The 17845-nt window shown below is 22.4% G+C and overlaps 1 protein-coding gene across 4 annotated transcripts; it reads left to right on the top strand.

Annotated features, from left to right (window-relative positions):
- The first annotated feature begins 507 nt into the window (after positions 1 to 507).
- LOC113555991 (monoacylglycerol lipase ABHD12-like) lies at positions 508 to 16513 on the top strand. Of its 4 annotated transcripts, none has more exons than XM_026960657.1 (11): positions 508 to 930; positions 2216 to 2255; positions 9782 to 9931; positions 12031 to 12149; positions 13596 to 13701; positions 13956 to 14149; positions 14223 to 14355; positions 14440 to 14557; positions 15525 to 15686; positions 15931 to 16052; positions 16211 to 16513. In XM_026960657.1, the coding sequence occupies exons 3-11, from the start codon at positions 9864 to 9866 to the stop codon at positions 16248 to 16250; spliced, it is 1062 nt and encodes a 353-aa protein (XP_026816458.1). In that variant the 5' UTR covers positions 508 to 930; positions 2216 to 2255; positions 9782 to 9863; the 3' UTR covers positions 16251 to 16513. The 4 variants fall into 4 exon arrangements, with proteins under 4 accessions (XP_026816458.1, XP_026816459.1, XP_026816461.1 ...); XM_026960658.1 differs by having other exon boundaries at positions 508 to 938; XM_026960660.1 differs by lacking the exon at positions 9782 to 9931 and having other exon boundaries at positions 508 to 938.
- Positions 16514 to 17845: the final 1332 nt, after the last annotated feature.

Genomic DNA, 17845 nt, shown 5'->3' with positions numbered 1-17845 from the left:
TATTTATTCACTCGCGTTACGCTAAGTGTTAGCATTAGCCATTAGGAAACTTTAACACAGATGCATTTTGAGACGGGCAACAAAGTTCACGGGGTCGCTAGAAAAACAATATACCTAAACCTATATAATACATCATATTATTGTCTTATAATATCTGTCTATATTCGTGTATTATATCATACGACGACGATGACCACTGCTGCGTGGCGGAGGAGTGTGTGTAAAAAATAATAACAACACCAAATACTATAAAATATCATTTATAGTATTTGATAAAACGTCTTAAATAATTATTTGTGCGTCGGACGGCGCTACGGCGGTGAACGTCGCCACCGCCTCGCGTGATAATGTCGATTTGTGTACGCGTCGGCGTCGCCGTTGTCGGGCGGCAGAACTCGTACGATTTTCTGAATTTCTGATAAGCCGAACCGTGTACGGCGCTACGGCGGCGGCGCGGCGGCCGACCGAAATCGTTAATAATAATAATAATAATAATAAATACACAGAGAAAAAATACTAAATAGTGTGTTTTATAAGGTCGAACACTCGTACACCTTCGCCGACGCCAATCGTCGTTCGACGATAGCGCAACGCGGAAGCCCGGATAGTTAGTCAGGTGCCCACTCTTTTCATGACGCACACACATCAATTCGTGAATCGTGAGCCGTCTCGCAGAGTATAGGTACCTACTAAAGTACTAAGCAGTCACTACACGCACGTCGCAGACCGCGGTCGGTGTTTTTTGTACGTTTCATATCATAAAAAAATTATATCTAAATAATAAATTCGTCCGCGGTCGGTGATAGTAGTCAGCAAGTGTGTATTTCTATCTCTGTTCAACTGGTTTATCTGGCATCGACGACGTATCACTCATACAGTGCATCAGTTTGTGTTCAGGCATGAACGTTCAATGATCATCGTTATATACGTGTGAGTAGGTACTGGACATGACATCGTCAGATCGTCTTGTATAATAATAAATTAATAAATTATTATCTGGGCACCTTATGGCTTATATTGTATAGTGGTGTAGACTCTAACTCTGTTCCTCTTTAACTAAATACAATTTCATTAAAATTATTATGTTTTTTTTTTAGTATTTATGTGTATTAATAATACTAGATTGATGTATACGTTTTGATATTTTTATATTATTATAATATACCAACCATACCTATTTAATGATATCACCTATAAGTTATTACAATAAATCTACATTATTATAGAAATATAAAATATGATTTATATAATTTATAGAAGTATGTTTTGCTATAGATATTATAGGTATGAGAATATTAGAAAAATGTAAATATTATAATTTTAATTTCCATATTATTTGTTATTCAATCCTGTTATATAACATTCGATTTTATAATTGATATAATCTAATGAAATTTTGTAATCTTATGAAAACTTATTTTGCTGGTATTTCTATTATTTTAAAATTTTTTAAAAATATTTTTAGTATTTAAATTATTAATTAAGCACTTTCAGATTTGGCAGCAAAATGCTTTATTTTATTTTCATTCATTAAATTTATTTTTAAAACTAATTTATAATTGAATGACTCACATAGGTATTTTCATATTGATATTAATTGTAGATGCGTAAATACGTAATCTTTATTTACTTTTATTAAATTAATTGCAATAAAATCAAATATTTAAATATTGATTTAGTTAATGACCAATAAGAAAATGAATAAGCATCAATATTTTATATAATAGTTAACAACAAAATGAACTGGTTAAATAATATATTTAGGTAAGCACTGATGACTGATAAATAACTGACTCATACATGTGCAATCTAATACCAATCAGTATTTTTGAAATATATTCAAATTTAAATAGGTATTAACTGTACTAATTTTCTTTGTTTGTTTTTGTAGTGAAATCTGAAAATGAATAGTATAAGTAGTTAGAATACTTTAATGACGACTGAAAGTTATTTACTACATATAGGGCATAGGTGCTATAATATCTTTCTATTTGTTTATATTAGCTTTATATAACAAATTAATTAACAGTTTATAAATGATTATTAATTTTATCAATATTATTAATGATATGTAATTACTTAATTATATATATTTAACCCAAATATTTGAACAAGGTTTTTTTGGGCTATGATCAAGCCATGAAGTAGATTTATTTATTTTTATTTTTACTACTAGGTACCATAATCATAGAGTTTAATTGTTTATTTATTTCAGATAAAATAACAAATATGGGTCTTAAAGGCTGCATGAAACGGTAAGCAGACAAATAATTTATCAAATTATAATTTATAAAAAATATAATTGTGTATTCATTTTTGTTGATTTTAAATTAATGTACATAATATAGATCTATTTACTGTACAATATGGACATATAAGCATGGATTAGTTGGTGCTTAGAATTTAGTCATAATAATTTAAAAGATAAAAAATAAAGAGTTTTACAACTTTAATAAAATATTTATTTAAATTAATAAGTTGAATTACACATGCAATATGCAAACATAGTACCTAAATTATATGTCTAGTAACCAGAAAGAAGAAATTGTAAATACCTTTTATTGGTCATATAATTGTATTTTTATTAAGAATTTAACATTATAATGAATAGTTCCACTTTTTATTCAACTACCTGTTTACCCAAAATATTTACCTTTTTATGTACATAGTTAATAATAAGTCAATTAATAATAAAGTCATAATTAATTAAGATTTTTAAATATATCTTTTAATCTTTATAATTCATTAAGTTAAAAATATTTTATTGTTTCATAAATGTAGAAAAATAATATATTAATCACACAAACATATTGCATTTTCATATTAAATTGAACTTATTACAGTTTAAATATTTTAAAATTAAGTATCCAGTGATACCAGATTAATCTTGATACCCTTTTTTTTTAAAAAATAAACACCTATAATGTTTTATAATTTAATTACTAAATTTGATTAATTATTTTTATTTTTACTCATATAATAATTAATAACAGAATATCTTAAAATACATTTTTGAACATTTGGTGGAACTTGTTTATTTTTTATCTATAAAAATAGTTATGGAAATTCATTGGGTAATAATAAATTATGACATATGAATTGAAGTGGAGATGTACAACTATAAAATACATTTCAACTAAATTTGAATTAGTAATGTTTATAAAAAATAAAAAAAGCAAAAAGTTATGTATAAATGTTGTAATACAAGTAATCGTCTTAATAGTATAAATTAATATATTAGAGTAAGATTATTGATATTTTTGACATCTCCCATTAAAAATACATATTTTTTTATATTTTGCATTTCCTTCACATCTATTTTAATTAGTATTCTTTGCCATATTAACTAACCTATGTACTTTAACAATCTTAAACCTTTATGCAATGCACTGCCTTCACCAATAATTGTTATATGTAGCACTAATTAATAATCAAATATAATATATCTGTATCCACTATAATTATTATATATGAAATAAATTCAAATCCTGAACATTAAATATTTTATTTGTTAAATTCAAAAACCTTTTTTTATTAAATAAGAAAAATAACAATATAATAAAAGTACTTGTGCTCTTGTATAATAATACAATATTGGTATGATAATATTTCTGATAATAATTGGTGGTTTTGGTGTAATGTCTTATGAAATTATGTATGCTTAACATGATAACTGTATTTATTGTGGGATTATGGTGTAGATATTTTTTTTCTTTTAACTATTTTGATATTAGAATTATAACTAATAAATTATAATGGAATAATTAAAGTATACATATGACAAGAGTTTTGTTTTTCAAACAATTTGTATGAATTATGTTAGGTACAAGTTTTATTTTATTTATTAATAATTTTATAACAGTCATACTTAAAATTATTTTTAATGACACTTGATAGAAGTCTGAAATAATAACTAATTATGAATTTAAAGTTCTTAAATTAAATTATGTATCTAGGATTTTTATAAAATGTATCCTACAATTAATTTTGATTCAAATCGATGAACTATTTAAAGAAATAAATACCTAAATTTTAAACCAATGTGTAGTATTATTATAGTATCTATATTGATATAAGTATACAACCATTATTAATAATTAAAGCAAGGTGGATATATAGAGGTATAAACACTTTCTATATTGTACCATTATGATAGCGGGCCAAAAAAAGTACACCACTTGTAATTGCCACCGGGAGCGCTGACTACCCGATGAGGGCTCAAAAATACTACAGTTTGTATGGCACATATTGCATTTTACTATTTATTTTTCTTAATATTTAGTATATTTAGGAATTACAAAGTCTATGGACTTAATGCCCTAATATAATTAATATTTTTCATTTTAAATAGTGTAACTTAAAACTTATTATATGTGTATTACTTGTAATTCATATAATATCTTAATAGTATCAATCATGTTCTAAAAAGCCTTTCAAATAAAATTGACCCTAGGTCAATACCTATAGGTATTTACCCTATACAAGAAATGTTCCAAATTCTTTACACTAAAAAATCACTCAAAATTTATTACAAATTTAAGTAAATGTGAATCTATAAGATATGATCTAAACGTCAATTATAATAAAAAAAAGTATTGGTCAGAAATTTGTAGACTATTTAGGACATACACAATTTAATTATCTAATAATAATTTTAAGAACTATCTTATAGTAAATAATAATATTAACATAAATAAATCTTTATCGAATCTTTTTATATCTGAATTTTAAATTTAAGTACTTAATTTATATTTTTGTAATTATTACTGTATAGTATATTGTATTTTTGTTATCTTTGTAACTTTTAAATAGTGCGTGATCTCTAAAAAAAATAACTTGCTACCTTCAATGTTTCAACTCAAGCTTTGCTTAAAGAAGGTAGTTAAACCAAATTGTTTTCAGTATACTTATACTTTTATTTGTATTATTTAATAAATTGTTTTTTTAGTATGAATTGTTCATAGATAATAACAATTTAAGAATTAATAGGTAGGTAATTATTAATTAGTTAAAGAAATATCTTCCTCGGGTGGGTGAAATACTAAAGACAGTTTTATTCCCTGCTCTTTATAAATTTGATTTTGTTTGGGTAACCCAGAGTTACACCCTGTCACAAATCACTTTAGGCATAATTGATGAATAAAAAAAAAAAATTATATTTTAAACCACGTTTGTATATATAGGTAATTAAATTAATATCTTTAAAAGAGTACACTCGGATAATATGATGTAAATATTGTTATTATACATATAAATGTAATAGATATTTCTATTGAGAAATAATATTTTAAATATATTTATTACCATTACTTCAATTTATATTTAATATGAAAATGGTTACAATAAATTGTAATTTTTAATTATAACACAAGTAGGCAGCATGTCTATATCTGCTCCACAAAACACTATTCCTCCAAAAAATACAGGTAATAAGCAATAATTGTATTATTGAAGATAGATTTATGTTAATCAAAATCCATTTAAGTTACTCATTATTTAAATTTAATTCATTTATTATATTTTTATGGCTTTGCAAGCATCGTGCACCGTATTTTCGTATAGAAATATGAACATTTTGAGCCTTCATCGGGTAGGCAGCGCTCCTGGTAGAAATCACAAGTGGTGTACATTTTTCAATCAATTTATTATCAAAGTGATTACACCTCTATATATCTACCTTGAATTAAAGCTTGTATGTTCCATGATAAATAAATAAAAACTATGTAAAAAATGTGTAAAATATACAAATAAAATTATTTTTATAATTATATAATAATTCTTAATAAAAAAACTATAATTTATTAATTGTGAACCTATTTGCTAAGCTATTTTTTTTTAATTAAAAGTAACCAATAATATTATTTAAAATGTGGTATAAAACAAGTATAATATGCTGTTGGCAATTTTAACATATGCAATTAGCCAAAAAAATTCATAGTGTTATCAATAAATATTGTTATGACATACAAATTATCATTTTGTGAATGCATACAGCATACATCTTTAGAAAAATAAATTACCTACATTAGACAATTGAACAAAAGCGTGTAGGTAGAGTAGGTAGTTAACTTCTTTTTGAATATTTTTGTTTTAGGTGTATCATGTACACAATCTTATAATAATAGATATTAAATATATTAAATATAATATATTATGGACAGTTATGCATTTTGGACATTATTTTCAATGACTGATCAATTTGAAAATGTGAAAACAATAATTTTAGAACTTCAATATTTCCTACAATGCCTGGATAAAGTATTCTCTACTTAGAATTTTGTGTGAATCAAATAATTGTTAAAAAAAATAACTTACATACTGAACACATTGGATATGTATATTATACTGTTATAATGCTTCTTAAATTAACCAATTGTACACTTGTTTAAAAACCTCAAGTGTTGTTGATAAGTTTTATTTTGTTACTATATTATGTGCTATGATAGTGGTTTATACGAGAACAAATAAAAAAAATATTTATAATTAGTTATTTTGTGTTGAATATTTTTAATCACGTTTAATATTTTAACTTTATTATTCACTTTAACAGTGATTCTTATAAGTTTAATGAGTCATTGTAAAAGCTATATTAAACTTAAATTCAATAATATATTACTGTTAACAAAAAGAAATTCTGAGTGATAACAATCGTTCACATTAAATTTTTTTTTCTAATTTCCAGTAAATACCTAAGCTATTGAATCCTAGAATCCCGAATCTTATATCAAATTTTCATTTTAAAATTTGGGCTTAGGTAATAAAATTAAAAAAATTATAAATTTTATACCATCATAATAATTTGAATTTCTGCGGTTTTGTAAAAATTAGAATTTTAATGCTTATAAAAAAATTGTACCTTACATTTTTTATTTTCTATAAGAATACCTCATGAAAAACTTAATATTTTATTTCTTACCTAAAAGTCTTATCATACTTAATCAAATATTTTAAATTATTATAAATAGCACAAAATTGTCAAAATATTTTGAATATATACTGTATTTTTAATCTTGATTTAAATATTTGGTGAAAATTCCAAGTCTTTAGTAATTTATTTTTAAATTACAAAAAAAAATCATAATTTATTTAGTTGAAAATTAGTTTTATGTTAATATTCTATTTTTTTTTTTTTTATAAAAGTTACAATTTAAATTTTTTTATTAGAATTTAAAAATATTTTTCCTTAATTTTATTTTTGTTTTTCTTGATTTTTAGAAACCATTTTTTCCAATATACAATGTGTAAACTCACAAACAAATAAAAATAAGAAAACACTTAATTGTTCATTGCTCTGCTCAAAATCCCTAGTAATATTAGGTATTCTTATAATAATATTTTTTTTAAAATTTTATTTAAATTTAATACTATGAATATCAGGTTTTTTTTTTATCAAATGTTGTCTATTTTAATATTGTATCTACTTTACCTACCTTTATTTGGTTATTGTTTACAGTGTTCGGATAATTTAGACTTTACCTTGACCAATAAAATCTGGTATTCAGTATTATATCGGTTTCCTACTTTTTCCACAATATATTATATAATAAATTAATTTTTATTAATATTAACTCTTATTACCAATCAATTAACAAGTTATAAGTCTTAAGCTTTATTTTGCTAATCTGTGATTGTTGTTTTTAATGACTTAATGATTTAATGTTGATTAATGTTTATAAAACATTCAATATTACTTATTAGTATATTATTTAGTTTATGTGGTGGACAGAAATTTATTAAAATAGGTGAAAAATAAAAATTAATTTTTTTAAAGAGCACATTACACTTTATATACAGTATGATTTATTAATTTATTTTCATTGATTTTGAACTATATTTAATGCTAGATGTAAGTAGCTTATTCACATTTTATTATGTTAACACTAACGAGTAATGAATTATAACTAATATAATTAAATGGTTGCATTCTCACTGCTAATTTATTTCTAATATATTTGTGTTCAATATAGCATTATATATTATTAATTTAAAAAAAAATGAATTAATTATAATTAGCTTTTATTCATTTAGCAACACTATTTTTTTTAAATAAATATGCATTTGTTAGAATTTAAGTATATTTTTTCAGTAAACATAATCGTAGTTATTACTTATAAATATTTTGACTATAACAAAAAGTGTTACAAAAAAAAGTAATACATTTCAGGTGGACCTCCAGCCAAAAGATATAATATTATTGATGTCAAAGGTTAAAAATTAATAAATTTAAATAAACAATTTTTTTTAAGTATACAACTCATACTAATATTAATCAACTAGTTATTTTTATAGAATTTTAAATTGTAACTAAACAATCTATTGCCAGTTCTATTCACCACTTTAATGATTTACCACAAATACAAAATTTCAATAAACATGTAGTGTTTAACTGGCAACATACACTTAAAAAATCAAAATTTACTGCATATACATCTAGAGAAATCATGATCTTTGAACAAACATTTTTCTCACACAAAAATATTTAATGTGCACAAAACTTTTAATCAAAATTCTTATATTTTTTAGGGTTAGATTCTGAGTAGAGGAGCAAGAATAATATATTGGTTTTAGTTAGGTTTTAATATAATATATATTTTATTTTTTCATTTAATTGTTTCTTAAATTATAATTTTTATGTACAATAAAATGTTCAAAATATTATAACTAATTTAAGCTATTTATTAGCAATTTAATATGCATACAACATGCTTGGTCAAAAAGGTTCAAAATTATAATTATTATTATTATTATTATTATTATTTTTATTTTTTTAGATACAATTTTAGATCCATCATAAGTTGTGTTTTAGAAATTCAAAATATATGTATACAATATTTTTAAATTGATATTTGTAGCTTAAATTAATATTAAATTAGATATTCAAACAAAAAGTTACTTACTATTTTCCACTAAGGTTTTTACTTATTTTATTGTAATTCTCAAAATACTAATCATAGAGACTTGAATTTTTTCCTCATTACAAAAATTATTATTTTCCATACACAATAAAATTTGCAAATTATTTATTTATTTTAAGTTATTTTTACCATGATACTGTTCATTATTCAGATTATTCTATCAGTTTTGATAGAATAATATCATAATCATCTTCATTCAGAATTGTTTTTCATTATATACAATAACTGAATTAAAATTTAATACATTCACTGTTTTTTTTTTTTTATATATCATACTAAAATTATTATTATTTTTTAGGGCATGATAAATTGGTAAGATAAATAATAATGTTATTTTTACATCAAATAACTATTTTAAATTAGTTTTTGTAATGGTTTAGCTTCTTGTTATGATACAAAATGAATTTTGTCTTATTTGAAATATTTTACTAGGTATTAATAATATTTACATAGGCATACAAGACCATTATTATAACATTTAAGGACTTTTAAGATTTTTAATTAGTTTTGTCCACAAATTTATTTTTAACTTTTATTGTTATTTTTTTTATGTATTGATATAATTTATTATTTTTTATTAGGTATACTTTTATATCATTATATTTTACTATATTAAAAAATAACTGTATTTGTGGTAAATTGTTTTCAATAAATTAAAAATATTGATATTCTTTAAAAATGAAAATGAAAAATTTGATTTAACTCCAATCTTCAGACACTTACCAAAAAGTAAATTAAATATTGAATAGTTACTCTATCATAACAATATAAAATGTTTAGAATGTGGGCTATATTATATTCCATGGAAATGTAGATAGCTTACCAAATTTAGCATTGAAAGCTATGGATTAAATATTATGTTACAGGAGTGTTGTATTTTAGATCTTTCAATATCAAACTACTTTATTATAGCTTCATTGTGCTGTGAAAAATACATATATTTCAATAATGGCACCATGCATGTGTTTTTCATTTATGAAACCTGTGATGATATTCTTGTTAATTTGTGTTTTCGCGTAAGTAATAATATTAAGACTGCATTTCATACTTATTACATATATTAAAAAATAAATCGTTTAATTGACTTATTTTAAAAATTAAAATATTTTTAAATTTATAGCATTACATGAGTGTACTTATTATAAACTGCTTTTTATAGTCATAGGAATACTCTTAATTGAATGTACTGGCCAAACCTAATCATATTATTAACAAACATAAAATAAGAATAGCAAATTAAATCTCTTAATAATTTGATTTGCTATTGCTTTGCATGAAATAATATATTAATAGTTAAAATAAATAACAATTAAATATGAGTATAATATAATCAATTTCAATTTTTATTATAATTAATAATAATGCAAAAATTATTGGAAAAAAATAAGTAAATCACTTGTATTATTATTTAATTTAATATTTATCATAAATATGAATCATGTTTGTAGTTATTAAATATTAAAATTTGAATAAAGTTCTGTTATTTAGTAGAACTAATGTGGTTACAGATATCTCTCAATATAGTAACATTTTATTTTATTAATTGTTATTTATTTTTGTGTATGTTTGCCTTGATATAGCTAGTATAACAGTACCAATTTTGTATGAATTTAAAAGATCATTAAATCAACTTGTGTCAATTCTTATCTTTAGTATAGTAAAATCATATGCTTTATCTAAATTTTTTATTAAGAATTATTCAATATTTTAAATTAAACAAATTTATTTTAATACACAAATCATTTTTAACTAGGTATAATTATTGTTATTATTTATTTTTAAAAAAAAAATGCAAAATATAAAATACACAAAATATTTTTTAATTGTTCCTGAAAAATATACCTACATTTTTTCCATGCTTAACTTACTAAATTTCTACAAAAAATAAAAATTATTACTTTTTTAATTTAGAAAACAATAATTATATTTTAACAATAATACCCAATAAACTTATTAATACCTACAGTTTAAACTTCAAAATTCATCCATGCTAAGTATACAAAAAACAAAATTTTTATAGTAGATTTTAAACTATGTAAATCTATTATTTGGAAACTAATTAGTTTTTATTTCTTCTAGGCAGGCTTATTTCCAAGAATATGTCCTATCAAAAAACTAAAATAAAAATAAAAATATTTAATTTCTAAAAGTGAATTTAGTTAATATAGAGTACAGTGTTTATAATAAGATATCCTAGCAGTTTTCCCAAGAATATAAATGAACAATATATTTATCATAGTGCAGCAAATATGTTGGTTACTGCCTTTAAAAAACATTCAGTGATATCGTTTAATAAAATATTACATTTAAATACTGACATAATAATTAAAAATTAAATAAGTTCTTCACTTAAGTTTTTACTATACTCTGTCTAGCTAGAGAATGCTCCGATTCTTAGCAAACCCCTCACGTTAATCTGCTATCAAAACTGGTTCACTTGACACCTATAGCTGGGTCTCACTTGGGAATGTGCGGAAAAACTGATTTTGGCCGGTCTGCGGTCTGTTCTCTCGTTGGGCAGAGTATAGGTACTGTTTGATGTTTGAACTATTGTCACATCCTTGTATTGTAATTTTATAGTATAATCAATTTCATATTTTTCATTTTTTCAATTTTATATCAGTTAAATTTTGTCCAGTTTTAGAATTTGCATTAATAAAATAAACTAGTAACACAAAATATATGTTTGAATATAGTAATTTTAAAGAGAATTTTTATTTTAATAACTCTTCAAGGTCCCAGAAATGTCAAGCCATGTCTCATGGTCCAGGGTAAGTGGCAACCATATTTCTGGGACCTTTAACATTTAAGTAACTACAACTGTGTATATCTGTATAATATTTACTAGAATATTAATGATAATTTAAATATTTTTTTAAATTATTATTTACTTTATGATAGCATCTAATATAGATTGTGGATAATTTTTAAATTAAATAATTTATGGTTAGCATAGTCATTCATGCATGTACAATTTTTAAAATAAAAAATTCATCAGCATCCATATTGTAATTAAATACCTATATTTTAAAAATAGGAATTAACAGTTAAATCAATCATCTTATTTTTTATTTATTATTGTATAAACATTTGATTTAAAATTGTATTTATTTAGGACATGCTGCATAACATCAAGTTTCTTTGCAATAATATTATTTCTCATATTCATAGTGATACCAATTGTTTTTCGATATTCCCCATCACTTCAAAGAGGAATGATATTCTTAAATTATGGTAAGAGCAAATTATTGTATTTTATTTTAAACATTGTAAATTTATATTTAATTATCATACCTTAGTACTTATAATATTGTATGTTACCAATCATTATTAATAAATAATAATGGTCAATAATATTTATAATGACCAGGGTTTAGGACTTAAAGAATTAAAAAACACTAAAATATGCCCAATAAACTTAAAAATATGCACTAAAAATGAAAAAAAAACATTTAAAAATAATTAACAAAATGAGTTTATTAAAAAAAAAAAAAAGTTATGATTGTTGTATTGAACTATTAAATGATTTCAAACAGAAAAGCTCCTATTAACGACTAAAGTAGACTTGTATGCCAAAAATAAACGTTCTACGTCAATGTAAGGGGAGTACGCTTGAATACTTACAACTCAAATAATACATTATTTTTGATTGTTTAAAATTGCTTTTGTTGAGTATTTATAGATCATGTTAATGTGCAACATTTTTATGATGGATAGCTACATAAATAATATTACTATGTTAAAAACAAATTTTTGTAATTAATAATACAATGTTTTAATTAATGCATTATGTATAATTATATTATCCATACATTGTTAAAAATTGTTAAATAAACGTCAATGTAGCCAAAAATTTAAATATGCAAAAACAAAGAAAAATAAATTTTATACTTGAATTTGAATTTAAACGTACTTTTATACCATTCTGCTATGTTTTACTATATTTAAGCTACAAATCCCAAATCCTGATTATGATTAATCAATTTCAAATTTGCTGCAAAAACATACACTTTTGTAAATATTTATAATTTACAAATTAAATAACACAAACAATCATTTTATTCACTATCCCAGTCCCCTCCCCCTTAGTAAAAATTTGAAATATATTCCTGAAATTTATCTCAATTGGTATCCTTTTTTTGCTTCTAAATTAATTTAAAAGATTTCTCAAACAATAAATCAATAATAAAATATAAAAATAATTTTAAAATTTTACAAATTTTTAAACAAAATTTCAGGAGTGTTGTTTTCTTAATTTGGTTCAATATAATAAAACAAACAGAAAATATAAATTTTAATATTTTTTCATGATAAGAATAATGTTACGTACAAATGTACAATACTTAAGTTTTATATGATTAAATAGTTATATTTTATGGGTAGTATTACTTTAGTTATTAGTCAAATAGTGGATGAATGTTTAGAGGTTAGGAGTTTTAGTTCTTAAGACATGGTTAAAAATAATTATTTAAAGTAAATTAATTTACTTTTATCAAAGTGCCTACATTGATTGTAAATCTTATGAATTGTTACTGTTTTAATCAAAAACTATTTATTAAAATAAGTGATAACAAATATAAACATTATAACAATAATTTTAAAATATTATAAGATCTATGATTATAACATGTATTAGAAAGTTGCATTATCAACATTAAACTATTAATTATTATTTTTCAGTTCGTATGCCATCTGCTGTTAATTATAGTCATCCTGAAAAGTATGGTATCAGAGGAACTAGAAATTTCTATATAAAAACAGAAGACAATATGACATTAGGTGTATGGTATGTAACCTCTTTTTTATTTTGTATTATTTAAATCTTTAAAAATTATTTTATATATATTTTACATTTTATACACAAAAACAATAATTTATAAATGTTGTACCTACTAAAATGTTTAATATACTTGAATAAATATAAGGTTATTTACATTTTTAGAGCTCATAAAATTTTCGCATAATTTATAAGTCATTCTACTAAGATAATGTATGTGTTTAAATACTTTTTTAGTTATTGTGTATTTAATCATATTACAGGCATGTTTTACCACGTAATTTGTTGGATAAATACGAAAATGATTATTCAGCTTATGAACAACTTTTAAGTCATGGTGAACCAATCGTAATATATATGCATGGTAACTCAGGTACTCGGGCAAACGAACATCGGGTTGAGTTGTACCATGTGCTTCAAAATATCGACTGCCATGTAATAGCAGTAGATTATAGAAGTATGTCACTTGATAAATTTTTTCATTTTCTTTTCTTCGTTATTTATAATTTTCAATAATTGTTTTACTAAAGGTTATGCTGATTCTACTGATGTCGAAGTCAGTGAGCTTGGTGTAGTTACAGATGCAATGGAAATGTTTAGATGGACGCATAAACGTGCTAACGGCACCCCGATCTTTGGTTGGGGTCATTCTTTGGGAACTGGGTGAATTTATATTTAAACGTAGTAATTTAATTATTAATTTAGTTAAAATTTTGTCATTTAAAATTAAAAAAATTAATTATTCAGAATCGGAGCACATGCATATTCACTGCTGGAAAAAGAAGGTCTTTATCCAAATGGCCTCATACTAGAAGCTCCATTTACCAAAATGAGTGACGAAATACGCGAATATCCACTTACCAAGGTAAAATATTTTCACTATTATTGAATTTTTTTAAAATTATACAAATCAACATAAATATGTATAAAACATCTAACCAATTACCGTAGTTAAATTAAATTCATTGATTATTTAATTAAAACTTTTTAATAACATAGTGTTGTTGTTGGTGATAATATTATAGTTTATAGTATAATTATTAGTAAATAAATACATTAAATCTAAATGGTTATATAATAAAAAATATTATTTAAAAAAAAAATTCAGATTAAGTAATTCAAAGATGAGAAAATATTTTGATAAACTAACAACTCTTATATTTATTTTGATGAATAACATTGAACAAATATTTGATATGTTATAGGGTTTATTAATAATTTATGATATTATTCATATCTTAATTAGAATAAACTTTCTTTGGTAGACACAGACCACTTCGTTAATAAAAACTTATTATAATTACTCCTCAAAAGAAACACGAAAAGTGTTAAAACAAAACAAACTACCTAGTAAAAGAATACCATAGTAAATTTCAATAACTTTTAGTTGTCAATCATGGTAACTTAATATGGAAATATTTAAATTTCCTAAAAAAAAGAATTCAATGTATCTTTAAGTTATAAGTCTATATCTTAAAAACTAACTATTACAGAAAATAACAAATTATCTATAGATCTTTATTTATACAGATACATATTTATTAGATATTTATGTATCTTATAAGTCATAACTTATATTTCTTTTATCTTTGGTTGTGTGTTTTTTCTGTTTATACTTTATGTATTTTATTACATAATTGATGCGAAGAGTTAAATAAATAGAACATTTAAGTTATAGGTAATTTTTTATGTAAATATAATCAAAGACTTTCTGTTGTAAAACAATTTTATAGTTACAATGTATGACTATAGTGTTTTACAATTTTATTAATATTTTATTTTTTATTCATTAATATTTAATGAAATATTATGTTTTTATATATATAATATAGATTCATCGACTATTGCCTTGGTTTGAGTTTTTCATCATTGACCCGGTTGAGAAAAATAATATCATTTTTGATACAGAAACAAATTTGATGGATACTAAAATGCCAATATTGATTTTACATGCACGTGATGATATTGTAATACCTTACGAACTAGGTGAAAAGGTAATTTCATAATTTTAAGTATTGTAAATATCCATAGTTAGGTTTTAATAAAAATTTTGTATTTTTTATATTACCCCTGAAATATCAGCTATTAATTGTTAATTTTTATATATTTAATTTTTTAGTTGTTACAAACACTTAAAAAAAAAAACGTATACTTATTGAACTTATTAGTATATCTTTATCTCCAAATTCAATACTACTGAGTAATTAATAATACATTTTTATTATTTTTTATTAATAGTTGTACAAACATCTATTGGAAACAAGAAAAAATGTTACTACTGAAATAGTGTTGTATGAGAAACATTACAAGTATGGACATAAGCATATATGTAAAGATAAAGAATTAGGAAATCGGACTAGGTGAGTGGTTTTGATAATTTTATAAGTACCTCTTGTTTAAACAATTTTTTATGTCTTATATTCATGGAATTAAATAGTATTTCTTATTGAAATAATATTGTTAGATAAACGATTATCATGTATGTTTAATAATTAAAAATGTGTATGTTTTTTTTCAGGAAATTTATCAGTGAATCTATAAAACATTTATATGAGTAAATGTTTGTATTCTTTTATCCGTCGTTAATCTAAGCGTATATAGTGCATGCAGATAATATAAATTGGTTATTGTTTATATTTAGCTCAATTTTTGTTGTTGTATGATTGTATCTAAATTTTTCTTGATATTTTCATTATGAAAGTGATACTACTTATTAGTGCAGTAATAATTTAATAAAAATTAATGATTTTGTAACTGTGACAAATATTCTGTTGGTCTTTATTGTAAACTTATTATGATTATAATTTTATATTATTACTTTTTACACTGTTTATTTTTATCATTTTCTACAAACCTTTTCTTTGTAATTTTTTTTTTGTTATCAAAATTATTTGAGATTTAAATAAATATTCAATTAATATCAACGCTTGGTCTAATTTTTATGATATAAATATATTAGATTCTGAATGGAGAGAGAAATGTATTGATTTTACAATGATCTATGTTTTGTGTGTATGTGGATGTCTGAGGACACCTTTTGAAGCAATAAAAATGCTTCAATTTTCAACTTCAGCAATTTTTCTGGTAGGAAAGTAAGTATAATTGGTATTTTGGGGGTCAGAAGAGAAAAATTTCCCAGTATTTTTCTTAATAATGGGGACAAACAAACAAAAAAATGAAAGGAAACAGTAATTTATTATTACACAAATCCAATATTATTATAATTATTATTTTGTAACCATGGTAACCTTAAAATTCTTACTTTTATTTTTAATTATTATATGTAATAAAATTTAAAAAAATGTAAATTTATTTTAAGATATTACCTATTATCTTATTAATTTATTCACACTGTTTTTCGGTAAGGTGGTATCAACTCATACGTTAATAATTGTAATAATAATATAATAATATGGTATATATATATGTATAAAATATATCATGAAATATACTTAGTGATAAAGATTAATAGATTGTTTCTACTCAGAATTGTTTTTGTATACAATGATTTACCTATCATTTTTAATTATAACAATCAATTAATAGAAAAATAATGTAATGTAATAATATAATTTTCAACTTTTGAATTATTCTTTGTTGTATGTATTTGTGAACATATATCATTTCTTATAATTTTAATTTTATGTTTTTCGATTGAATCTCTAGTGTTAATAAATTATAGTATACTTAAATTTTTACAATTTATAAAAATTATAGAAATCTACTCTTTTTTATTTAATCATTATTTTGTTTTGAGTACATAATTTTATAACAATATACAAATGTTTATCATATTGTTTAATATAAATTCAAAATATCAAAACAAATCATACTACCTACTTGTCACACTTGGTTAAATTCTACTTCATTCTAAAGAAATCCTGGTTGAACATTGTTTTTTTTTTTATATTTTTTAATGTATAAACATCTATTAAAATATATACAACTTATTTTACTTTTTTTTTTTACCATGTTTTTATGATTGTATAATTTATATCGAAGAATAATGTATTATGTGGTACTTTGTTTGTAATAGTTTTAGATTTTGAATAAAGGAAAAAATATAATTGTTTTCAAATAATGTTTTAATTATATATATTTTTATTTTAGTTCACAATTTTTGAAGAAAAAAAGTATTACTTGAATAGATAGA

Source organism: Rhopalosiphum maidis, chromosome 3 (genome assembly GCF_003676215.2).
Source record: "Rhopalosiphum maidis isolate BTI-1 chromosome 3, ASM367621v3, whole genome shotgun sequence".
NCBI classification, from domain to species: Eukaryota; Metazoa; Arthropoda; class Insecta; order Hemiptera; family Aphididae; genus Rhopalosiphum; species Rhopalosiphum maidis.
The sequence above is the reverse complement of the archived record's forward strand: the minus strand, read 5'-3'. Positions and strand labels throughout refer to the sequence as shown.